The sequence below is a fragment of the Perissodus microlepis genome, chromosome 15 (genome assembly GCF_051167445.1).
Source record: "Perissodus microlepis isolate ML-2025 ecotype Zambia chromosome 15, ASM5116744v1, whole genome shotgun sequence".
NCBI classification, from domain to species: Eukaryota; Metazoa; Chordata; class Actinopteri; order Cichliformes; family Cichlidae; genus Perissodus; species Perissodus microlepis.
The window spans coordinates 35,095,927-35,121,529 of record NC_140475.1 but is presented as its reverse complement, the minus strand read 5'-3'; the positions used below and the strand labels follow the sequence as shown (position 1 = coordinate 35,121,529).

Here is a 25,603-nt window from a genome sequence, read left to right as displayed (position 1 = left end):
ACAATGAAAAGATGTCACTGAATCCCATGACATACCTCAATTACTTCTGCTCAGTGCATTCATAGAACCTCTGCAGCATCCTGCATGTTTTTAATGCGGTTTTCCACTTTATCCATTTATCTCCTGCTGCTTTGTCTCACATTGTGTATTATAGCTGTGAAGCCCTTAATGTGAATCTCAAACTGCATGCTGATTCTCACCATAATCTTTTGCAGTATAGTATCACGTTTACTAAGCTTTTTTATGCAACATTTTTTCAATTGAATTTGATTATCAGTTCTCATAGGCACTGTTCTAGAGATGGCATGTAAAGGAAAGTTGGGAAAACACACAGTATGCGGGGTTGCATTTAGATGATATCCAGCTGTTTGAAAAAGAGTATGTTCTTTACTTTTTGGAGTTAAGTGGTTAGTTCCTGAAAAGACAAGTGTAAGATTAATCTAAAGTGGGGAGTAACTGGGCAGATGAAAACATCTGGATCAGTAAAATGACATAATAATATCCTCACTCAACTCAAGATGCTAATGCCAATAAAAACAGCTGTGTGGCAGGCACATTGTAGACCCAAACGCAGAACTTGGAAAGCAAGCATAAAAAAACGGTTTTAATGCTGATTGCTCACCAAAGCACAAAGCTACAGTAAGTGGGACAACACAACAAAGGACAGGGGAAGACACAGGTAATAGTGAACAGGTGGGGAACACAGCTGCAGACACAACTGAGTCAACACATAAAGAGACACTATCTTAAACAGGAAGAGGGAAACATGATTAACATGACACAAAAAGACTATTTTCTAGGCACACTTTAGGCCCTCTAAGACCCCGCTGAGCATTGTTTAGTCACCTCAGACTACTTGAGTAGTGTAGTTAACCATCTCCACCCCTTTATGTATTCTTCTTCTGACACCTGCTTCCAACAGGATAACCATCATGCCATTAAGCTGCATGGTGCAATCATGTCAGTATGAACCAAAATCTTCCAAGTCCCTCTGTATTTATTTGAGAAATGCAGAAATGATTATCTGGAAGGCAGTTTTAACTCATGACCATATAATTAAAGAACTTTTTAGAAGTATTTGTTCAATCATTTGCAAAAACAGTTGGGGCCAAAAATATTTAATTTCCAATCCACTGGAAATTAAATATGCTAATTTAGACTGATGAAACATTTCAGCCTCTGATCAATTAAAACACGAGGCTGAGGCAACATAATTTCATGTGAAAGCTTCCATTTCACTGAGCGATGAATCAGATAGGGCTCTTTGAATCTATTCCAGCAATCACGGCGAATCACACAGCTTGACAGAGCCTGATTCAGTGAACATTTGGACTTTGGAAAGTAATTTCATTACCGGCATTTTAATGAACTCATATTCCTCATTTCAGGAGAGTAATTGAATGATTTAGTAGCAAGCAGGCGTCTCATGGCATTTTAGTTTTTCATGAATGACAAAACCTTATTGAGCAGCTGTTTGCCTGCACCTGACAGGACAGATCCATATTAAATGATCACCCTGACCTTTTGCTTGTTCTTACTATCATCTGGGGAGAAAAACACAATAATGAACAAGAAGGAAAGATGAAGAATATCTTTGTCTGTCTTTTTTGATAATGGTTAAAAACAATTACCAGATGATAGAAAGAATAGCAGTGTGTGATGTGGATATTACACATGTCCACAGATGTTCCTTAAACATTACAATCAGGGGTGTTTTATGTATGCCTGCAGCTGTGCTCAGTAGGGCAAAAACATTTAAATAAAAATGAGTTCTTGTTTTCAGCTCTTGGAGCCAATGTTTTATCCTGTTAATTCTGCGTGCTTTCCGTGCAAGTCCCTCCAGTGACACTGAAAAGAAAGACACGCTGAGCTGGATTGTCAGAGTTTGTTTTAGGCACTGTGGTGTCAGTATGGATTGTGTTATAGCTATGACAGTATGATAGCTTGTCCTTTCAGTGAAATCCAGCAGTTGTTGACATCGTTAGACATATCAGCTGGCTGAGATGCCTAGCGGTTATAGACAAGCCTAAACAGCTGATGACAAGTGGCTTTTCATTACAAAACACAAACTGCAAATTTATTAGAAAATCTAGACGTCCAATTTTAGAAATGAACATAAAAGGCTGATGAAAAATTAGATTTCTCTTAACTTCTGGTTGTTGTCAGAAAAAGAGAATATTCTGCCTTTGGCGTGATTTTAGTCAGAGGATATGCTGCAAGTTGTTGATGTAGTGTGAGCATATTATTGCTAATTTATGGAGCCAGACTTCTTTGTCAGTGTGCTAGGCATATCTAAAGAACTGGACTTCAGTTTAGCCTTTTAGTTCCCATTCAGAACAGCTTTACATCTTGGACTTAAACTAACCAGCTCCTTGAGGATGTTATATCCATGGATGTTGTCACAAGAAAGTTTGATGCTCTGATATCAGCTTATAGGCCATTACGTGAAAAGAGCTGGAAAGGGATCAACATATTGTCAGGCTATTTGTGTCAGGAGGAAGGAGGGGGAATAATGTCAGAGCCATAAAAATTGTCCACCAGCAGCTTACTTATGAGAATCTGAAATGTTACAATATGCCTAGCAAAGTCGAACCTTTAATAACAAGGGTTCATGAGCTAGCATCAGTGTGAGAGTGAGAACACTCTGAAAAAATACAAAGTAGACATTTTTACAAAAAGTATGGCACAGTCGGGGGATTAGGACAGCACATTTTGTCCCACAGGCATCAGCTTGTCAGCTTTCTTCAGGCACGCAGGTTGAGTTTATTCACGATGAGTCAGTCTTTACCGCCTAATGCATTTAGCCACAGGATTGATCACTAAATAAGCCAGAAAGGCGGCATGTGCACATGCACATCCACAGATTTAGCAGATCTAAGCAGGACTTTTTTTCTTGCACATTTCCTTCCCTTTTTTTCTGCTTAAATACAAAGTCAAATGGGTTCATTTGGGTGTTTTTCTCTCTGTATTCAGTGACCCTTCTATATACTAAATTGAACGTAAATTCATATGTAACATAGGTTACCACTGCTCTGTATCAAAGGTGCCAATTTCATGTGTTATTCAGGACAAGCCAAAGGCCAAATCATGAATATACACAGAATGACAGCCGGAGTCATGATGCATTTTAATTTGTACTTCTTTCTTTTTTCACTGTTAGTGAGAAAGACAGAGAGAATATGAAGCAGTTTATGTGAGAACAGACAGCTGCTTTGTTATGCACGGCTCAAAAAAATCAAAAGGACACTTTTTTTATAAGAGTAAAGCATCAAACCATTTTAACTTCTGGGATATTCATCTGGTAAGTTAAGTAGCTGAGGGGGTTGTTAATCAGTTTCAGCAGGTTGGTGTTAATGAAATTAGTAACAGGTGCACTGGAGGAGGCAACAGTGAGACAGTAGTCTGACTGATTTGGCAAGGCTAAGTGTCACTGCTGGGAGCATGAGGTAATACATGGACCATACATAGGTTGCACAGGTAGCCCAGGTCCTCCAGGATGGCACATCAATACGTGCCATTGCCAGGTCTGCAGTCTCTCCCAGCACACTGTCAAGATCATGGAAGTGATTCCAGGAGATAGACAGTTACTCTGGGAGAGCTGGACAAGGTCTTAGAAGGTCCTTAATCAATCAGAAGGACTGCAGCATCTGCTCTTTTGTGCAAGGAGGAACAGGATGAGCACTGCCAGAGCTCTACAAAAGGACCTCCAGCAGGCCACTGGTGTAAATATCTTTGACCAAGCAATCAGTAAAAGACTTCACGAGGGTGACCTAAAGAACTGGCGTGCTCTTGTAGGCACTGTGCTAACTGCCGTACTCTGTGGAGTCTCACTGGCACTTCCCATAGAATATCAGGCTTAGCAGGTTCACCACTGCTGCCCTGTACTTCACACTGAGCACATGTGACATTTGTGAATGGATCTGGAGAAGCTATAACATCGTTCAGCATAACTGCTTTGGTGGTGTATCAATGATGGTCTGGAGAGGCATATCCATCTAAGTTCTATAGGCAAGGCAATGGTATGCTGACTGCCATTAGTTCTCAGGATGAAATCCTGATCCTATGCAGGTGTAAGGGTTCTGGGGTCCTCCTGGTGCACAACATTGCCTGGCCTCATGTGGTAAAAATATGGAGGTAGGGACTTGAGGATCAAGGAGGTGATACCATTGACTGGCCCCCACACTAGCTAGGAGCTCAGTGACGCCCTGGATCAGATCTGGGGGGAAAACACATGCATGATTATTTTCTGATTTGTTGTCAAGGTGGTCCTTTACGTTTTTTTGAGCATCATATGTTTGAAACTCTGTGTATTGCTCTTAGTATAAAAAATAGCAGGTGGCTTGACAATAACATCGTTAAACATCAGGAAAATGGCACAGGTGTGCTCCAAATCATAAATTGGGAAGTAAATGTCCAAGATCAGTGTGTTAGTGGATGCTTTGCTACTGCCAGAGGGAGGCGATCAACAGAATGTGAAGACCACAACATTAACATCACAAATAAACTAACCTCGTCTAACACAATTTACAGACTGCCCACATCACAGCTACTCCAGAAACGTGTGGAAAACCACACGGGCTTATATAACAGGTGAGGTCTGGTACTGGCCCAATGACAAACCAAACATTATTTTACTCATTATCCCTGCATGTGTCAAAAGTCGTGGTGGTACAACAGAGAGAGCAACACTAGTTTACAAAGAGTTTCCAAATTTATTCTCAAAATTTTTTGCAATTCTTGTTTTATGCAACTAACAATCCTGGGACAGGTATTCAGACTAGAGGCACACCAGGACAGACCTTTTGATCATCTACAAATAATAATAATAATAATAATAATAATAATAATAATGACTGTTTATTTAATAAAACAGGGTTAGAAAGTGCTTCACAGTTCAAATAAAAACCACATATTGAGGATAAGTGTGCATGTTAAATCATACAGATAATCAGCCATAACGACAGACATTCACACAAACATACATGTGCGCTTTCAAACTATGGAAGCAAATGAAGGGGAGCAGATTAAGGAAATGATAACTTATAAAAATGAGTTTTCAGCATTCACTTAAAACAAATAACAGAGTCAGCCAACCTGACTGACTGAGCAAGGCTGTTTCACAGTTTGAGTGTCACACCCTCAAAAGCACTATCACCTCTGGTTTTAAATGGGCTTCAGTGGGCTTGTACAATGTGAAGGTATAAGATATTATTGTATTTTATAATATTGCATGGTGTTTGTTGATATGATCTCAAAATGGGTGGAGGTTTTTCTTTTAGAAATCAGGATGCAGGTGGAGTGGCCAGTGCCTTCTTGAGAGAAATTTCTGGAGAAACAGCAATGGCTGGCATGAATCCAAGTCGTTCATGCCAGCCATTGCAAGGGGATGCAGATGTTACATATCTATAAAAGACTACTACATGCGAACAGGGCTCTCTTTCTAAAAAGAAAAAAAAAGCTCCCTGGGCTCTTTAAAGCCCCTTTCTTGAATTAAAACTGGAAGATAGCACTATCAAATATAAAGAATATGAAGACTCAGGTGCGTAATGATGAGGGATGCAGGGTAAACTAACAAACTCTGACAGACTGATGCCAGACATGCAGCAACAAAATAGCTCCAAGACTGGTCGACCAGCTGATGTTTTTCCTTTGCTGCCTACCCGCTGGCTTTTGGGGAGGCAGTTGTACGCAGGTGTAATTAAATGTCTAAGAATAAAAAGGAAGAGTGAAATAAAAATTCATAAATGAATACATTTACTTTAATACATCTATCTAGCTATATTACAAATTTAGTATTGAAAACCTAGGTCTGCTGCTATATCCTTATTGTATGTATTTCATATATGCATATTATTTAGATTTTGCAAATTTAACAATTTTATAAATAGTCAATAGAATTTTAATGTCAAAGGATGGTTTTGCTGGCCCTAAATATCCCTTTGACAGCTTTAACCAATCATTATTTATTTAAAAACAGAAACACAGTTATTTTACAACTGTTAAAATAACAGGAAATACCATATCTAAAAAAAACCCAAAACAAAACTTGAAATAAATTGCTTCAATATGACGCTGCTTTTGGAACTTGCTTTCTTTGAGCTTTTACTTTGAAAGAACAGGAAGCAGACGCTTTTCCGTTACAGGTTGTAGTAGGCATAATATCACAGTCCCTCTCTATTTCACAAAGTTGGCATACAGAAAGCAGAGGTAGGTCTACCAGAATTTTTCCCTTTTGTTTTGCATTTGTTATTAATTACTTGGAACACTAGCAAGTTATGAACTTTTCCTGAAGCGTGCACAAGGCTGTTGTAAGTGTGCAAAACAGACGGAGAGTGAGCTAAACATTAGGAAATGAGGATGATGAAGACTTAAAATTTATAAACAATTAAGTTAGATTCCTGAACAAATGCATGAAAAATACAATGTAGGGAGTTCATGAACACACAGACTGCTAACATGAAACAAGCATGCAGCATGAACACACTTTTTACTGTTAGAAGAAGTCAAAGAAGTGGAATCAGTGAGTGAAATCCTGAATATTTCTGGTGGACTCTGGTGACTTTATTAGTACTAGCTAAGTTTTCTAGCTCATGCTAAATTGGTTTATTTCAGCTATTTCAAAGGCTTATCTTAGGAATTTTCTTTTATAAAGACTGAGTCAATTTAGCAAACATAAAACACATTCTAATTGCTATTTGAGTGTGTTTTAATGGCTTAAAATTAAACAGAGTCTGAATACAGCTACTAGCCTGTATTCAGCCTGTATGTAGCATATATAGCATCTATGGCTTTTTTTTTGTCAAAGATGTTTTGCTGATGTTGTTTTAAGGGGACTGACAAAATATACTTGAGTAAAATATATTTTATTAAGCTAATTTAAGTTAGTGCAATTTCAAGATAAAACAGAGAAACCCCCAGCAATCAGATGACTCCCTATGAGCAAGCATTTTGGTGACAGTGGGAAGGAAAAAACTTTTTAACAGAAAGAAACATCAAACAGAACCAGGCTCAGGCAGGGCTGTGACCGCTTGGGGGTGAGGGGAGGAAGACAGAAATTAACATTAACTACTGATTAAATGCAGAGTGGTGTATAAACACATATGAAGTAGGAAAAAAAAGGTGAGTAAAAAAGTAACACTGATGGGTAGCCTCCAGCAGCTTAGACCTATTGAAGTGTAACTGCATAGGGAGGATTTAGGATCACCTGCTCCATCCCTAACTATGTGCTTTATCAGAAAGGAAAGTTTTGAGCCTAATCTTAAAAGTACCGAGAGTGTTTGTCGGGCTGGACAGACAGACAGAGGGTGGAGATAAAGAGTCTAGATAAATGAGTGGTATTAAAGTAGCTGTACATAATGTTATTTCTGTGAGATGGTTATGAGTACTTTTTTCTCTAATAGTTGAAATTCGTGAAGTCATTACTAGTTAAGGATTAATGGAATGCTTGCTTAACTCAGCAGAGCTCTGATCTTGCAGCCTGTCTACAGTCGTGAGAGAAACCTAGGCTTGTTCTTATTGTCTTCTTGGCTGCTGTTGGTTCTGTGGTCTCTAAAGACGATCCTACGCTGCTTCAGTAATATGTAGGTTAATCTATGACTGATAATGTTTGATATCAAGGTATGCTTTTACTGTATTGGCAGTATGTTTGGGATCATTGTCGTGTTCAAAAATGAAGCCATTGCCAATCAGACGCTTTCCAGACGGTATCGAACAAAATCTGACTGTGATTTTCTACATTTGCACCACTGGCTGAAATGCAGCCACGAACCATGAGAAAGCCGCCACTGCATTTTACAAATAACGATAAACTTACTATACCTCTCTTCTGTACATACTAATGACAAGAACTGTAACTACTGATTATTTTAGTAATCAAGTATTCTTTGTTATAATTATTCCAACAATTAAATGCATGATTGGACAAAAAATACTTTTTGAACAAAAGATTGCATACAATTGTTTGGAAGTAAAGCATTTCTTTTAGCCAGAGGTGGAAAGAGTACTAAAATATTTTACTCAAGTAAAAGTACTATTACTTTGCTGAAATTTTACTCAAGTACAAGTAAAATTACCTGTCTAAAAATGTACTCAAGTAAAAGTAAAAAGTAGCTCATTTAAAATGTACTCAGAGTAAAAGTTACATAGTTACTTTTCTGTCAGCAGGAGGACAGCCGCTTCTGAGTAGTGCAAAAAACAGACAGTGGGATATAAATCTCAAAGTAGTTCTTTTTTAGTGAAAAGAAAAACTTTACAAATTAAAATGCAGTGGCAGTTAAACTGCAAGTCTATACATGAAAATGGGCAATGGTCACCAAACCAATCAACCAAACTGTCAGGTATCACAGTGTTTTCAATACAAAACCATATCATTCTTTCACATGAGAATGTGTTCTAAACTGTCAAATAAGAGAACAAGTACTGAACTGAACGGCAGCTGCTTTAAAAATGTTTTTTAATTTTTTAAACTTGGCCCTGCCCTACTGTACCTCTAGAATAAAGTTCCTTTGTATCCGTCCTAGAGTGTTACTCTCTGAACTTCCTGTTAATTTTGAGGAGCAGTTGATTTTCAAAGTTAGTAGAGTTCATCCTTGCTCACTTTGCAGTGAACAGTAGTCCAGCACAGCTAAAGAGACGCTCAAAGGCAGCTGAGGCAGGCAGGCCAGTGTTAAGTTTGAGAGAAAGTTTTTTGACGTCCCTAATAAGACATCAATGCATTACATAGCTACCGCTGGTAAATTATGCCAATATACCTCGTGTTTTTTTTTTATTGGACAGTAACAGGCTAGTTAACGGGAGGTTGCAAGTGCTAATTAACAAGTAACAGAAGTCAGCTGTCTTTGACTAATCTAAGGTAAGTGAGCGCTCTGTTATTCTTTTGCCTGCAGTGTGAACATATGTGGGTTAAGTAAGAAAGTAACCGCTTCTGTCTTTAATTTAACTATTTTTTAAATAAATTATTATTATTAACAAACAGGAAAAACATAGGTAAACACATTTTCTTTTGGCAATTTACCAACCCAGTAAAAAAAATGTAAGTTGCGTGGACAACAACGTGCCCGATTACAGCAAGTTGCTAGTACCAACCAACGTTATCTGTGTTCTTCACAGATGTCTTAACTTAATGTGATTCATTTGAACACAGCCTTTTTGCTACCATAACGGTACGAGTTGTATTTAACTTACCTCTACATGCTTGCGCAGGTTTGATGTGGAATTTTTAAAAGCTGCTAACTTGGTTTCTCTGGGCAAACACAGCTTACACTGCATAATAAAGCTGTTGCCTTTCTTGCACTTGAAGCCGAAATAGTCCCTTAAATACGGCCAGGGGTTCACATCCGTTTCTTCAAATTCAGGGTCAGCAGAATTCGACGGGGCTTCTTTTTTCACTGGATCCGTAACACCGATGTCAGACTCCATCTTTAACGTGAACTTAGCGCCAATTTGTTCTACTACCCATCATTCCCTGCAGTATTTCCGAAGCGCAATGTTTTTTTTTTATTTTTAATTTACTCAGTAATGGGTGTGATTGAAAACGTAGCGAACTACAATACTTTTTAAAAAATATACTTAAGTAAAAGTAAAATTACAGACTTGAAAAATGACTTTAAAAAGTACAAATACACAAAAAAACTACTCAATTACAGTAACGCAAGTAAATGTAATTCGTTACTTTCCACCTCTGCTTTTAGCACAATCCATTCATTTCAGGAGCTCAAAAGTAATTGGACGAATAAATAACTGAACATAAAACATTTATTTCTGATACTTGGTTGAAAACCCTTTGCTGCCAATCACGCTCTGAAGTCTTGGACTCATGGACATCACCAGATGCTGGGTTTCCTCCTTTTCAATGCTCTTTCAGGCCATTACTGTAGCTGCTTTCAGTTCCTGTTTTTTGTTGGCCTTTCTGTCCAGAGTTTAGTCTTCAACAAGTGAAATGCATGCTCAACTGGGTTAAGTTAAGGTGGCTGACTTGGCCGTTCAAGAATATTCCACTTCTTTGCTTTTAATGAATTTTTGGGTTTCTTTGGCTGTATGTTCTTGAATCGTTGAACTTGGACTTTCGATTCCCTCCACAGATTCTCTATTGGATTGAGGTTTGGAGACTGGCTAGGCCACTCCAGAACCTTGAAATGCTTTTTACGTAGCCGCTCCTTCGTTGCCTGGGTGGTGTGTTTGGGATCATTGTCATGGTGGAAGATCCAGCCACGTTTCATCTTCAGTGCTCTCACTGATGGAAGGAGGTTTTTGCCCAAAATCTCACGATAAATGGCCCCATCCATCCTTTCCATAATACGAATAAGTCGTCCTTTCCCCTTTGTAGAAAAGCAGCCCAAAGCATAATGTTTCCACTCACATGCTTCACAGGGGGTATGGTGTTCATGGGATGCAATTTAGAATTCTTCCCCCTCCAAACACGGCAAGTGATATTTATATCAAAGACTTCTATTTGGGTCTCATTTGACCACATGGCATTCTCCCAATCCTCCTCTGGATCATCCAGATACTCTCTGGCAAACTTTAGACGGGCCTGGACATGTGCTGATTTAAGCAGGGGGACCTTTTGAGTGCTGTAGCATTTTAATCCATGACGACGTAGTGTATTACTAATAGTGAACTTTGTTACTGTGGTCCCAGCTCTCTTCAGGTCATTGACCAGTTCCCCTCGCGTAGTTTTGGGCTGTTTCCTCACTGTTCTCAATATGGCCAAAAATATTTATCACGATATAGATTTGAAAATTTGCGATAACGATATAACTGACGATATAATTGATGCAAAACAAAATACAACTCTACAACTTTATTAGTGGGAAAAAAACCCATCAATTTCTTTTTGTTTAAACAAGCAGCTGTTTATTTTAACGTGCATTACAGCCATACAAAATTCAACAGTGGTTATCCTGTTATACAGGGAGTGCAGAATTATTAGGCAAGTTGTATTTTTGAGGAATAATTTTATTATTGAACAACAACCATGTTCCCAATGAACCCAAAAAACTCATTAATATCAAAGCTGAATGTTTTTGGAAGTAGTTTTTAGTTTGTTTTTAGTTTTAGCTATTTTAGGGGGATATCTGTGTGTGCAGGTGACTATTACTGTGCATAATTATTAGGCAACTTAACAAAAAACAAATATATACACATTTCAATCATTTATTTTTACCAGTGAAACCAATATAACATCTCCACATTCACAAATATACATTTCTGACATTCAAAAACAAAACAAAAACAAATCAGCGACCAATATAGCCACCTTTCTTTGCAAGGACACTCAAAAGCCTGCCATCCATGGATTCTGTCAGTGTTTTGATCTGTTCACCATCAACATTGCGTGCAGCAGCAACCACAGCCTCCCAGACACTGTTCAGAGAGGTGTACTGTTTTCCCTCCTTGTAAATCTCACATTTGATGATGGACCACAGGTTCTCAATGGGGTTCAGATCAGGTGAACAAGGAGGCCATGTCATTAGTTTTTCTTCTTTTATACCCTTTCTTGCCAGCCACGCTGTGGAGTACTTGGACGCGTGTGATGGAGCATTGTCCTGCATGAAAATCATGTTTTTCTTGAAGGATGCAGACTTCTCCCTGTACCACTGCTTGAAGAAGGTGTCTTCCAGAAACTGGCAGTAGGACTGGGAGTTGAGCTTGACTCCATCCTCAACCCGAAAAAGGCCCCACAAGCTCATCTTTGATGATACCAGCCCAAACCAGTACTCCACCTCCACCTTGCTGGCGTCTGAGTCGGACTGGAGCTCTCTGCCCTTTACCAATCCAGCCACGGGCCCATCCATCTGGCCCATCAAGACTCACTCTCATTTCATCAGTCCATAAAACCTTAGAAAAATCAGTCTTGAGATATTTCTTGGCCCAGTCTTGACGTTTCAGCTTGTGTGTCTTGTTCAGTGGTGGTCGTCTTTCAGCCTTTCTTACCTTGGCCATGTCTCTGAGTATTGCACACCTTGTGCTTTTTGGCACTCCAGTGATGTTGCAGCTCTGAAATATGGCCAAACTGGTGGCAAGTGGCATCTTGGCAGCTGCACGCTTGACTTTTCTCAGTTCATGGGCAGTTATTTTGCACCTTGGTTTTTCCACACGCTTCTTGCGACCCTGTTGACTATTTTGAATAAAACGCTTGATTGTTCGATGATCACGCTTCAGAAGCTTTGCAATTTTGAGACTGCTGCATCCCTCTGCAAGATATCTCACTATTTTTGACTTTTCTGAGCCTGTCAAGTCCTTCTTTTGACCCATTTTGCCAAAGGAAAGGAAGTTGCCTAATAATTATGCACACCTGATATAGGGTGTTGATGTCATTAGACCACACCCCTTCTCATTACAGAGTTGCGCATCACCTAATATGCTTAATTGGTAGTAGGCTTTCGAGCCTATACAGCTTGGAGTAAGACAACATGCATGGAGAGGATGATGTGGACAAAATGCTCATTTGCCTAATAATTCTGCACTCCCTGTATACATGCTTATCCATAATCATGTATATCCACAAAACTTAAGAGGTGCTTTGCAACAAAAGTGCAGTGTGCAAAATCAATAAGTCAAATAATAATAGTATTGCACAAACTCTTAGTAAAAACAAAACAAACAAAAACATAGATACATTATGCTACTGCTCCTGAAAGTTTTTCTACATTTCAACTTTTAAGATTCTTTGTCAGAAACACTAACATGTTCACAGATGCGGGCTTAAGGGAGGACCTTTGACAAGTTACAACATTTCCACCTGTGCTGAACAACCTTTCAGATGCAGAGCTAGTTGCTGATGTGGGGAAAGTTTACTGTGTGAACTTTCCACCACGAAAGAGGATCACACTCACTGTCTGCTGGTGGACTATTCACATAACTGCTCAGTTCAGATGATAACCTCTCTGCAGTTACCTCTTTCTTGCCACTAACTGGTCCCTTCAAAAAACTCCCGAGACTCTTCTTTAGCTTTTTAACAGCTCGCTGACTTGTTTGGTCACCAGTAGATGTATGAGGTGTTTCTGAAAAACCTGTGGCTGTGCTACCCTGGTGTGGGACAAGATGCTCTAGTTCACTCATGACTTGAACTTTGATGGCTTCGCTTTCACTCTCACTGAAATATTCTGTATGAAACCGTGGATCAAGGAAAGAAGCCATGTTAACAAGCCTCTCTGTGACACTGTCTTTGTAGCTTTTGTTCATGTAGTCAAGTATTGCTGTTTTGATGTCTTTGGTCAGCTCAGTGTCACCTTCTTTTACTTTTAACATGTCATTGTTAAACATCTGAAGAACAGGCTTAACACATGAAATGGTTACATACTCTTCAGCAGAGAAAGCATCTGTAAACTCTAGGAGTGGACTCAATGCAGTGCTGACCGAGTCAAGCACTTCAATGTCTTGCCATGTCAACATGAGATGCCTTGTGGTTTTATCAGCAGCTAAAACCTATGTTATAGCTTTTTCTTGTTTCAGCAGCCATTGGATCATTCTCTGCTTTGAACCCCAACGAGTGCAACATTCAGTTATGAGTAGGCCCAGTTCCTTTTGGGCAGCCTGCAGAGCTCGCTGGCGCTTCCAGCTGTGGCCAAAAGCAGCAACAATCTTCTTTCCCACTCCAACTGCTCGTTCGATCCTTGGGTCCTTCACATGTCTTTCTAAAAAACATACATTTAAAAGGAAACACAGTTCATTACTCAACAGCAATATTAATGCGGTGTGGAATGTGTGACATTTAAGTTTTATGTATAACACACAATTATTTACACACACACACACACACATATCCATCAATCTATCTATCTATCTATCTATCTATCTATCTATCTATCTATCTATCTATCTATCTATCTATCTATCTATCTATATATACATATATATGTATATATATAACTATATCTATATATATAGATATATATATAGATATATGTAACTTGCAGTACAACTACCCACATTCAGAGATTAATAACACAAACAGTATTATTACCATCATTTAAACTAATACAATAAGTGCTTAATCTGACTTTATAATTAACTTACCTATTGCAAAAAACCCCCAAAAAACTTACCTATTGCAATGTGCAGGCGATGTCCAAAGCATGAAAGTCTGGTCCAGTTGTTGAGTGCGACGGCTTTCATAATGTTGGCCCCATTGTCTGTCGTCACACACACTTGTTTTTCCTCCTGAAGAGTCCACGAGCTGAGGAGCTCTTTTAAGACTCTGGCTATATTTTCCCCAGTATGGTCCTCGGGGAAAAAACTTGTTTCGAGGCACTTGTTTTGTAGCTTCCAGTCTTAGTCCACGTAATGTATTGTGAGGCTCATGTAGGGGTCTGATGCTGGCTTGACCACATGTCCGTGGTGGATGCAAAAAACTCCACCGAAGATAACGCATTTGACACCTCCGTACGGATCTCTTCATATAAAGCAGGCAAGGCGACTTTAGAGAAGTATTTCTTTGTGGGTAGCTTGTAGCGTGGATCGAACGTTTTAAGCATCTTTTAGAAACCTTCTCTTTCCACACTCTGAATAGGCATCATATCCCTGGCTAAACAATGTGTCACTGCATTAGTTAGTTCCCCCCAGCGTTTGTTACTTTTGTCATAAGGCGTGCAGCTATTTAAAGCTACGTTGATTGTTTGTTGAGTCATCTTCTTTGGTCTCACCACCTCGCTAGTTGAAGCGGACAACTCTTCACGTGCTTTAACGGCTTTTTTGTACTCCAAGAAGTGCTTCTGCTTCAAATGATAAAATAGGTTTGTAGTGTTTCCTCCCTTCACCACGACAGCCCGCTTGCACGTTCTACAAAAAATTGTTCTTTGGTGGGTATCCAATGGACGAAAACCAAATCACTTCCACACCACCGAAGTTGCACCATTTTTACTGACCAATTCTGGTTCACCCGCTTCATTCAAAGATGCGCTTTCGTCCGTGTCATCCTCCACTGCCGCCATACTTTTTCTGCCATGTGCGTATGAGCGTATGAAAACAAAGGCACTGCGCATGCGCATTTTGCCCACATTGTATCGCGATATTTCATTTTCCTATCGTTGCCGACCGTTATACCGGTATTACCGTGAACGGTATAATATGGCCCAGCCCTAGTTCTCAAGATGATTTTGACCCCATCAGGTGACATCTTGCATGGAGCCCCAGGTCGACTGAGATTCTCAGTGGTCTTGTTTTTATTCCATTTTCTAGTAAGTGCTCTAACAGTCGATCTCTTCTCACCAAGCTGCTTGCCTATTGAAGACTGGCTCATCCCAATCTTGTGCAGGTGTGTTCATGCACGTGTGTATTTTGTGTGTGCCGTGTGTCTACGTGTAAGTGTGCTAGTAAGTGTGTGTCTGTAAGTCGTAAAAGGAGCATGTGATGGCTGCTATGAAGAAAAGCGAGCAGATCAGCATTCTCAGAACTGAGGTTTGCCCTGTGATTTGATACGACGTATCAAAGCCTATTACAAAACACATAATTTGTTCCAATTTCTTCCTGCCAGAGATACGTATTCTTTAAATTATCAAGCTGCTTTGCCATTACACAACTTAAGTTAGCCCAGTTTAGTCCGTTCTATTACTACCTGTAGTACAAGATTTGACTTTGCACAGTACTGCTTAAGATAATCTTCAAACATCTTAGCAAATCTGTTCTTTTAAGCGTGCAGGTGATAGAAGGACAGGTTATTCATTACTGCTGTTCACAATAACAGATTAATGAAGGCAGAGATTCTCAGAGATTCTGTGGATCTGTTTGAGTCGTTTCTGTCAACAGAAACGACTCAAACAGATCAGGAATCTACTTTCTGTTCTAACCTCAGAGACTTTTGGCTGCCTCAGAATCAGATCATCCAGGGTTTTGAGTTCTTGAGAGTTTGGTGGGATGTGCTGAAAGAATTGAGAAAAAGTGAACAGTGACTTGGAGGTAGAAAAATAAGAGATGGGGTGAGGGTTGCTGAGAAGAGACAGCAGATGTTGGAGCTAAATGACTGAGTGGGGGAGACAGCTAAAGGGTCCTTCATCAGTGCCAGCAGGAGAATAAATCCAAATGTGAAGGATAGATGTGAGGAGGTGGTGAAGTTCTGCTCTGAGCTGTTTAAGGAGAACTATGTGACTGTGAACGCTGACTTTACCTGCCAGACCTTCCTCAGCTTTCTGATTTGGGAAAAACTCTCCTGTGCTTCCTGATGAACGGTCTAAGGCAGGCCTGGGTATCGTATGGTTCCTGTCAGTTCTCAATTGGAAATTAGGATTTAAATGTAAAGAAGCATACATTATGCAGTTTGTCAGTGGCTGAAATTGAGTTTTTTGGGGGGGAAATCACAATCAAATGCCATTCCCACTAGATACTGCTGTGAATGCAGCTTCACAGTAATTAATTTGGGACAGATATTTATGAGAGATGTGATTTTGCTAGCACTGAAACAAGTCAACTCACATTAATAAAAAAAGACTGATGCAGAATGTAGAGTTTTTAACAAGGATTACATGGACTTCTAAGAATTTGTTCAAAGTATTTATTTGCATTTGCACTTTGCTGCATTAATATGTCCTGAGAAAAAAAGAAGCATTTGGGTCATTCCATGGAAACTGACTAAATTTAAGACCATTACTGAGTTCCCAGTGATGATGAGCCAGCAATTCCAGTAATAACACATTTATTAATAGGAAATCTACATCGTAATTGAAAATGTTTTAGCTTTCTACTGTTATTAGTTTGCTCATACAAGTCAGGGGCATGATCAAGCCTTTTCTGAACTGTTTTCTGTGGAGCCATTTTCAAAGAGGCATCTTCAGAGAAGAACTTAAGCTGTCTTTCAGTTTTTTAGGCCAAATTTCTGCTACAGCACTGCTGCAATAAAATGTCTTACTCTTCTCATTTTATTTGCATATTTGCTAGATTTACACGTTTTACATCTTTATATCAATTTCACGTTAGCTAAAGAGTAAATACAAAATGCAGTTCTTAAATGATGATTTTATTTATTAATGAAAAGGCATTGCTGTATTTAGTTTTCTTGTTTCTTTGCGAGGTTCAGGTCTGTTAAAGCGAGTATTGTGTGGGTGTATGTGTCTAAAAAAGATGTAAAGGCTTTTGTGCTTTTTCCTCATGTTGTGTGGACTGATCTCTGTGTTGTGTATTGCAATTTTCTGCTCTTTTTTTTAACGTTCAAACAAGTTTCACTTCTGCTGTTAACACCTTTATTATTATTGAGGACTAGAAATGTGTGCGGCTCAACTGTAAGCATTAATAATGAAGACTGAAGTTTACATCATTGTTACAAAACACATAAAAGATCTGATTTACCAGTTTTAGCATGGCGATGATTGAATTGTGCCTGATTAATACTGTAACACTGTAAAAGGCAGATGAAAACAGGTAGTCAGGTAGAGGAAATGTTTCTCTCACTCTAACTTTTTTTGCAGTTGCATTTGTTGTAATTTGTGAAGATGTTATAATATTTGTTGATTTTATAAATTAGTGCAACTCTTCTCTAATGGTTTGTTGTTTTCCTTCAGCAATAATGTCACCAAAAAATGCCAAGCCCAACTTAAGCCATTCCCAGGTATCTGAGATTGTGAAGAGGCTCTACCGGCTGACTGCATCAGTGATTCAGTCTCTGCCCAGTTATGATGACCAGAACTTCTATGTGGCGCCCAGTGAGGGTGGCGAGTATATCCTAAAGATAATGAACTCAGAGGACAGCAAGAATACCTTGCTGATTGAGGTGCAGACATACACCATGTCCTTCCTACAACAGAATGGAATTCCTGCTCAAACCGCGCTGCCCAACACCTCAGGAGAGCAAATGAGTCTGGAGGAAATTGGTATGTGACCAGCCACGTTGTTCAGATCTGAAAAATATCGTTATCTGACATGACATAAAATTTCATCCATGCACGATGAAGCTTGTGTCACTGCAGCCTGGCACTCGGTGTTCAGTCAGTCAGGCTCAAATTTATCCTGACTGATGTCAAAATGCTTCGTAGCAATTTCCCTGTAAACATTCACTGTTGAATCACAAGTGATTATAATTAGAAATTGTTTGTTTTTCAGTAACATCTAAAGATAACATGTCAGAGTGTTATTTAAACCTAGGACTACGAAGCCCCCAAAAGACTTTGTGTGCTTACTGCAGACTTCTTTATGTTACAGTGCTGTGAACATCTTTGTCTCCTTCCAGATTTCTTATCATTTTTTTATATTTAAATGTTCCAGATCACCAAATACATTTTTTATTGGATAAAGATAACCAAAGAAACACAAAATGCAGCCATTGACGGCTGATCAGATATTGTGGGTCCTAGACCCTAAAAAAAATCCTGAAATTGATAGAAAATGAGTGAACCAGTGTCCAAAGACTTTCCATCATTACTTAAGTATGTTGGCACACTGCACATGCTTATAAGTACTGTGTCTCTGTGACATAGTATAAATGTGCTGCGTAGTTGAACTCGACCTTTGGACGGTTGCTTTCGCAGATAATCTGTAGAGATAAGGCACAGGCAAACTTGGCAGGAGTAGAGTAACACATCCTGGCTCAGGGCTAAAGGGCAATCTTACACAAGGAAGTTTGCATAATTAGCAATATTGTTACGCCTGTGCCCTTGAACAGGGCTCTGCCATACATGTTCAAGTTTTATTGAAGCCTATAATTATTCATATCCTTACTTTTGGCAGATTGTGGTTTTGGCAGTCAGAAGTACCTGGTGAGACTGTTGACCTATTTGCCTGGGACAACCATCTCCAAGGTTCCTTTAACTCCACAGCTGCTGTATGAAATGGGGAAAACTGCAGCTAAAATGGACACAGTCATTAAAAAGGTATCATAGTAACAGTCCTGTGAAATCTCTTCTAAAGGCGTCCACTCTGTGTTAGAATTTCAGTGAATCTTCGGGAGAGAATTTCGTGAAACTGCCCAGAATACATGTGTCTATCAGTTATTTTTCATTTACACATGTCTTGCATTTTTGGTGTAATTTAAGATGAAACACCCTCATCTTCACGTGCTGGAGAGACAGGGGTTCAAATGGAGTCTGTCAAATGTTGCTCTTCTGGAAGATTACCTCTATGTGTTAGACGGAGAGCCTCTGCTGGAGGTTGTGAAGTCTGTAATCCAAGCGTACAAGAGCTCTGTGGATCCCAAACGCTCTAGTTTTCGCAAATGTGAGTATACAATATTATCTTGTTACATGTATCAGTTACATGCTTATGACTTACCATAAGATATATTTATTGTCATAAAAGCATAGCTGTGAAGGTTAAAGACCAGTTACTGTTTATCAGAGAGCTGCTCATACAGTTTGCACTGTACTTCTTGATTACCTTGTCTTGGCTTCTCATTGGCTGATTGTATGTAGTCATTGTCAGTGTGTCTCTCATGTAGTGATTTTTGATTTTACAAATACACTTTTCAAATGTCTTTTTTAAAGGCGTTAACCATGGCGACTTCAATGACCTCAATGTCCTCGTACAGCCTAATGATAAAGAAGGCTATAGGATCACCGGTATTCTGGACTTTGGCGACATGAATAGTGGCTACTACATCCATGAGCTTGCAATCACCGTCATGTACATGATGATTGAGCACCCTAAACCCATCGAGGTGGGTGGACCCGTCCTTGCTGGCTGGGAAAGTGTCCTTCCTCTCAATGAGGTGGAGAAAGATTGTCTATATTTGCTGGTGCTGTCCCGCTTTTGCCAGTCCTTAGTTTTAGGTCGTTACTCTCTGACCTTGCATCCAGAAAATGAAGAGTATCTGATGATTTCATCCAGAAAGGGTGTTAACATTCTCCAGCAGCTCTGGGAGTTAGGAAAGGAGCAGGTGGAGAAGCTGTGGTTTGAGACTGCTGCTCAGCTCAGTGACAAAAGTGAAAGACAGGAACAAACTCATTCATGAAGGCAGTGACTCCACCGAGCGACAATTTGTCCAAAAAAACGAAGATTGTGTTTCCACAGTTAAAACAGTTTATATCTTTTAAACTTGTTTTATTTCAGACAGAACAACAAGGAATGTCAAAGTGTTTCAATCAAGCTAGAGGAGTGTATAATGTGTCTGAGAAGAAATTTAGATACTGTTGTGGAATAAGGGAAATATTTTACTGCTACTCATAGTCATCATTATTACCATTGCAATAATCAAATCAATCATCATTTCAGTAAAACATTTATTGAAGCTGTTGGCATTACATTAACCTTTTTATTACAGGTACAGCTAAGACCATTTTGTACACATTGCATCTTGTGCTTATTAAGAAGTGTATTCTGCTCAGTCAATCGAAGGTCTCAAGCTTTGTTTGGCGCGATGTCCAGACAATCTATTGTGTAAGTGACTTGGAGCAACAGAAGGTTAAAACTGCGTACACGCTTACAAAACACATATAATACATATAATCTAGAAACGGGCTTGAGTGAAGGCCTGAATGTATCCGGCTTCTTGTTGCATCTGAGTTCGCTTAGTAACAGGTGACAGAAGATGGGCCAAAAAGGAGGACCAGTCCCTGGGAAACATCAGAGCCTGAATCCATCGCCATATTTGGAGAAGATGCTAGAGAGGGGAACTTCAGTGTCTGCATTTATCTCTTAACATTGCTCATTGTCTATAAAACATGCAAATGATGTTCTTAAAATACAAATTATGTTCTTGTACAACGCGAGAAGGGGCGTTAACCAACCCTGACGTTATAAAAGCAATCTGAAGTGTATTTTTGGGCGGAGATCTACATCTAATGTTTTGCAGTGTACATCTTCCCACGCGTGTGTTCAATAAACTCATCTGTTTGATTGCATCCTCCTGGGCCTCTATTTTGTTTTGGTTCTCAATTGGGACACTGTATAAAAACTATTAATGAAGTACTGTAAAAGAAGAGGTAGTTATTAGCAAATTCATGGATGAGAAACTGAAAAAGCGATTACTAACTCCCACAGTTAAGTGCCTCAGATCCACTTAAAAAGGAAAAAGTAACTGAATTGTCATCTTATTTTACAGATTACGGTAAATGACAGAGTGATTTAATCAGATTGTTTAGAGATGCTTAAATACGTCTGAATTAAACACATCCACGTTCCTCTACACGTTAAGAAATAGATGTTAACAGATTTGTTTACACATTTCCAAATCTCATCACAGACACACAGATCCAAGTGCAGACACATGGATGTGAAGACATGGATTTGAAATCACGCAGATTACACAGTTCATGTGGCTTGAGATACACATGCACAAACAATTTGACAGCAAAATAGTAGTAGAAAAACTAAGTACACCCTTATTGCTTCCGTAGGAATTAAGATGGAAAGAGGTGAGCAGATGCTGCTCATCAAATGCAGAAGTTGTAGCAGTTTGCTTGTTTGGAGCGTTCAGTTGTGTGTGTTAATACACTGCTACAATCTTCCCAGCAAATTTCCCTCCAAGTTCAGAATGTGCAGTGCTCAATTAGGAAAAAGGTGAACAAATATGTTTTGTTTAGAAGGAAAGCCTCTTATCCCCAAATCAGAATCAGTATCAGAAAGGGTTTTATTGCCAAATGTTGAGCAGGTTTACAACATTAGGAAATTGCTGCGGTACTTAGTGCAAACATAGTGTCATATAACGCTTAAATAGACATAAAAATAAGAATTAAAAGTGCTAAATAGATAGATATATACATGAGTGCAGGTGGTGATCAGTGCCAAACATGGAATGATGCAGTGAACACAGTGTAGAGTCATGTGTTAGTGGTGCGAACAGTCATATGGTTATTGTTCATGAGTCCAACAGCAGAGGGGAAGAAACTGTTCTTATGGCGAGAGGTTCTGGTGCGAATGGACCGGAGCCTCTTGCCTGAGGGGAGCAGGTCAAACAGACTGTGTCCAGGGTGAGAAGGGTCAGCTGTGATCCGAGCTGCACACCCCAGTGTCCTGGATTTGTACAGGTCCTGCAGAGATGGGAGTCTGCAGCCAATCACCTTCTCAGCAGAGCGCACAACACGCTGCAGTCTCTGTCCCTGATAGTGGCTCCAGCGTACCGCACGGTGATGGAGGAGGTGAGGATGGACTCGATGATTGCAGTGTAGAATTGCATCATCGTTCCGTGTTGGCAGGTTGAATTTCTTCAGCTGCCTCAGGAAGTACATCCTCTGCTGGGCTTTCTTAATGACGGAGGTGATGGTGGGCTCCCACTTCAGGTCCTGGGTGATGGTGGTAGCACATGGCAGCACACCTTAGGTTTGCAAGGTTACAAATGAACAAACTACAAAATTTCTGGAACAATGTCCTGTAGTCAGACGAGACCAAAGTGGAGATGTTTGACCATAATGCTCAGCACCATGTTTGTGGCAGAAACTAGCATATCAGCACAAATACCTCAAACCAACCACAAAGCACAGTGCTGGAGGGGAGATTAGTTGGGCTTGTTTTACAGTCAAGGGACTTGGACACCTTCCAGTCACTAAGTTGACCACAAAGTCCTCTGTATACCAAAGTATTCTACAGTGAAATGTGAGACTTTGTCAGACAGCTAAAGTTTGGCTTAAACTGGGCCATGCAACAGGACAGTGATCCCAAGATGCTAGAAGTCCAGACCAGTCAACTCTGTGCATTAATGAATGTTTGCAAACCTCAATTAACTGAAGCAATCTTGTAGAAGAACAGTTGAGACTTATAAAGCCATATAGAAGCAATTACCTGACGTTTTTGGTGCTATAGGTGGCTCTACAAACTGTTGTATGTATGTAGTATCGTACTGTGGAAACTTTTTCACATGACTGCAGTAGTCATTAAGTGCAATTACAAAAACAATTAGCCTGCTAGCTAGTTTGCTCCAGCTACACAGAGCACTACGGACTAAGAGGTTTCGTCCCACTGTGGCGACCTGTTGAAGCAGAATTTCCCATAATTGTCTCTCCCTCTGACATGTCAGTGCTGCTGAAGTTTCTCATTATTAACGACTAAACCAGTGGAAGAATTAAGAAATAATCTGTCATTCAAAGTAAAAGTAAAAACAGCTGAAACAAAAAGTACTGCTCACATTTTAATCTGTATATTTTCCCATAATGATGCCAGAGCTCAAGAAACAACTCTGTAAGCTACACTGTCTACTCTGCAACGGACTTTGGATTTTCAAGTAACGGCGAATTTCACAACCGAAATAAAAAACATGTCACGGCTGGGGCAGCAGTCGTGCTGAGATGAATGAGGACCCAAAATGCAAGCAAGCGACTGATGAAGAGTGTGACGTTTATTTACAAGTGGCAGTGGCAGAAACAGACAACGAAGCATGAGAAATACTAACGGAAACCTAAACTGGGGAAAACTAAATAACAAACCTGAGAGGATACGAAAAGGGCTGCGGGGCAGAGACGGGACCGAAGCACCATGAAACGCAGAGATACACAGATGAACTCAGACGAGCCGACAACGAACACAAACCGACACCCACTAAATATACACACACAAGGTAATCGGGTAATCACACACAGGAGGGGAGAACAGCTGATCCTAATACACACGATGACTGGAGGACACAAGCTGAACACAATGACAACAGACACAAACCTTCAGAATAGAACAGGAAATCCAGAACACGAGCCTTCAAAGTAAAGCAGGAAACAGACTGATTTACAACACAACACGGGGACATGAACAGAGCACCGGGGACAGACACAGGTAGGGCTGATAAAACACTAAACTTCAGGTTCAACCCTAAACTAATACAAAATCAGAATAAACACAAGGCACAAAAATGAACTTCAAGGAAACACAAAACGCTGGGTCAAAATGACCCAGGACCATGACAAAAAAAATCATTTACTATGCTAAGTAAATCAGTGCCTCCCACTGACCACCTTAGAATTTGTTTTTACAATAACTTTAAAATATTTAATGAGGCCATGCAATTTTTCAGCAGCTTTTTCTTTTCGGATTTGGTCCTTTTTATTTGGAATAGGCCTTAAAAGATTTAAAATCTCAAAAAATGTGTGGCATTTTGACTGGAACCAAGTGTTTGCTCACTTATTAAAATTTTATACTGTTTTTATTACTTTTTGTTCTCTTTCAATTATCTATTACCTTTCTACTTGAGAATGTGTTGTGGCTTATCCAAGTCCAGTCAGGTGAAAGCTCTAATGTCTGTAAAAGAGTGTCTGCTTCCATAAAACAGAGAAATGGGGTCACATTTCTAAGTACAACAAGTCTTTTATTGTACATCTTTAAAAGGCTCAACTAGAGCGTCTGTATTCTAGCATTTTGTATGCAATGTTTTCTGGTAAATCACTGACTTGATCTGGATTGTAAAACTCTTTGAAATTGCTGCCCTTTTAAAAGACAAAACATGTCAATTTAAAAATAAATTAAAGAATTTCATGTTGTGTTTTTATTTCTGTTATTGAAGGGGTTTTGGAGCCACAATGGTTTTTGGCACAGACTTTCTACCACATTCAAATTGCAAAAGTGAAAGGACCGTATTTGCTGTACATCACACAAGTTTAATTCAGATAGATCAGCAGCAGAAACATCATGTATTAGGAACATAATTTAAAAAAAAAAGACTCGATGACTTTGTGGTCTTTTCAAGTTAGGGCTCTTTACATGAGTTACACTCATTTCTCTTGCAGCAGTTTTAACTCATAATTCATAGCATTGGATCTAACAGATGCTATCATGCGTCATGTATCATTTTATTATGGAAGTTATACCTTTAGTAGCTTTAAAAATGTCCATCATGTATTTTGGTGTTGTGATTTTCTCCTGACAGTATTTTTGATTAAATTTAGTGTAATACTGCCCCCATGTGGTTGTCATTAGTGAAGCAAGGACTCTTTATGGTAAATACTAAAACACTGACTGTTAATCACTGACATCACCGACAGTCTGACCAAAAGAATATATCATATCATCAATTTTTTATTTTATTTTATTGTAATTTTTGTTTCAAAAAGTATGTTTTTCCTTTGTAGAGTAATGTTACACTGACATACACATACCGGCCACTTTATTAGGTACACTGTAACAAGTAGGACTCCTTTTGCCTTCAGTGCTGCTGTAATTCATCGCTCCAATCCATCAAAGTGCTTGAAGATTTGGGTAAATATTGACATGCTAGCTGCAGATTTGATGGCAGCACACCCATGATGCAAGTCTCCTGTTCCACCTGCTTTCAAAGGTACTCTGTTGGACTGAGATTTGGTGACTGTGGAGGCCCTTTGAGTACAATGAACTCATTGTCATGTTGAAGAAATCAGATGTGAAGTGATGCTACACTATGCCACATAGTTACACCACCGCAGCCTGCCTGAACTATTGATACAAGGCAGGATGGATCTATGCTTTCATGTTGTTTATGCTCAGTTGTGACTCTACGATCTGATTATTGAACCTGAAATTTCTGTTCAGAAATCTTCCTGTCCATTTTTTTCATCTTTTTCAATTTCCGTTCTACAAACATTTGTGAGAGAACGGGTCTCTCTCAGGACCTCTGTGATAGGATGCCACCTGTGCCTAGTTGTGAAATTTCCACAGTCAACTGTTAGTGGCATTATAACAAACTGGAAGCGATTGGGAACAACAGCATTGTAACGACGATGTGGTAGGCCATCTGCTGACCCTCACAGAGCAGGGTCAGCCGTTGCTGAGGTGCATAGTGTGCAGAGGT

The 25,603-nt window shown here is 39.5% G+C and overlaps 1 protein-coding gene and 1 long non-coding RNA gene across 3 annotated transcripts; one reads left to right on the top strand and one right to left on the bottom strand.

The window, feature by feature from the left end:
• The first annotated feature begins 6,124 nt into the window (after positions 1-6,124).
• hykk.2 (hydroxylysine kinase, tandem duplicate 2) lies at positions 6,125-20,764 on the top strand. Of its 2 annotated transcripts, none has more exons than XM_084953855.1 (5): positions 6,125-6,207; positions 17,493-17,801; positions 18,655-18,797; positions 18,960-19,140; positions 19,407-20,764. In XM_084953855.1, exons 2-5 carry the CDS (start codon positions 17,498-17,500, stop codon positions 19,871-19,873), a joined length of 1,095 nt encoding a protein of 364 aa, XP_084809981.1. In that variant the 5' UTR covers positions 6,125-6,207; positions 17,493-17,497; the 3' UTR covers positions 19,874-20,764. The 2 variants fall into 2 exon arrangements, with proteins under 2 accessions (XP_084809981.1, XP_084809982.1); XM_084953856.1 differs by lacking the exon at positions 6,125-6,207 and adding an exon at positions 15,179-15,256.
• Positions 20,124-23,523, bottom strand: LOC146372554 (uncharacterized). The gene is made up of 2 exons (XR_014802778.1): positions 23,280-23,523; positions 20,124-22,142 (listed from the first exon to the last, which is right to left on the bottom strand). It is a non-coding gene; the product is annotated as an uncharacterized LOC146372554 (long non-coding RNA).
• Between the last annotated feature and the right edge of the window lie 2,080 nt (positions 23,524-25,603).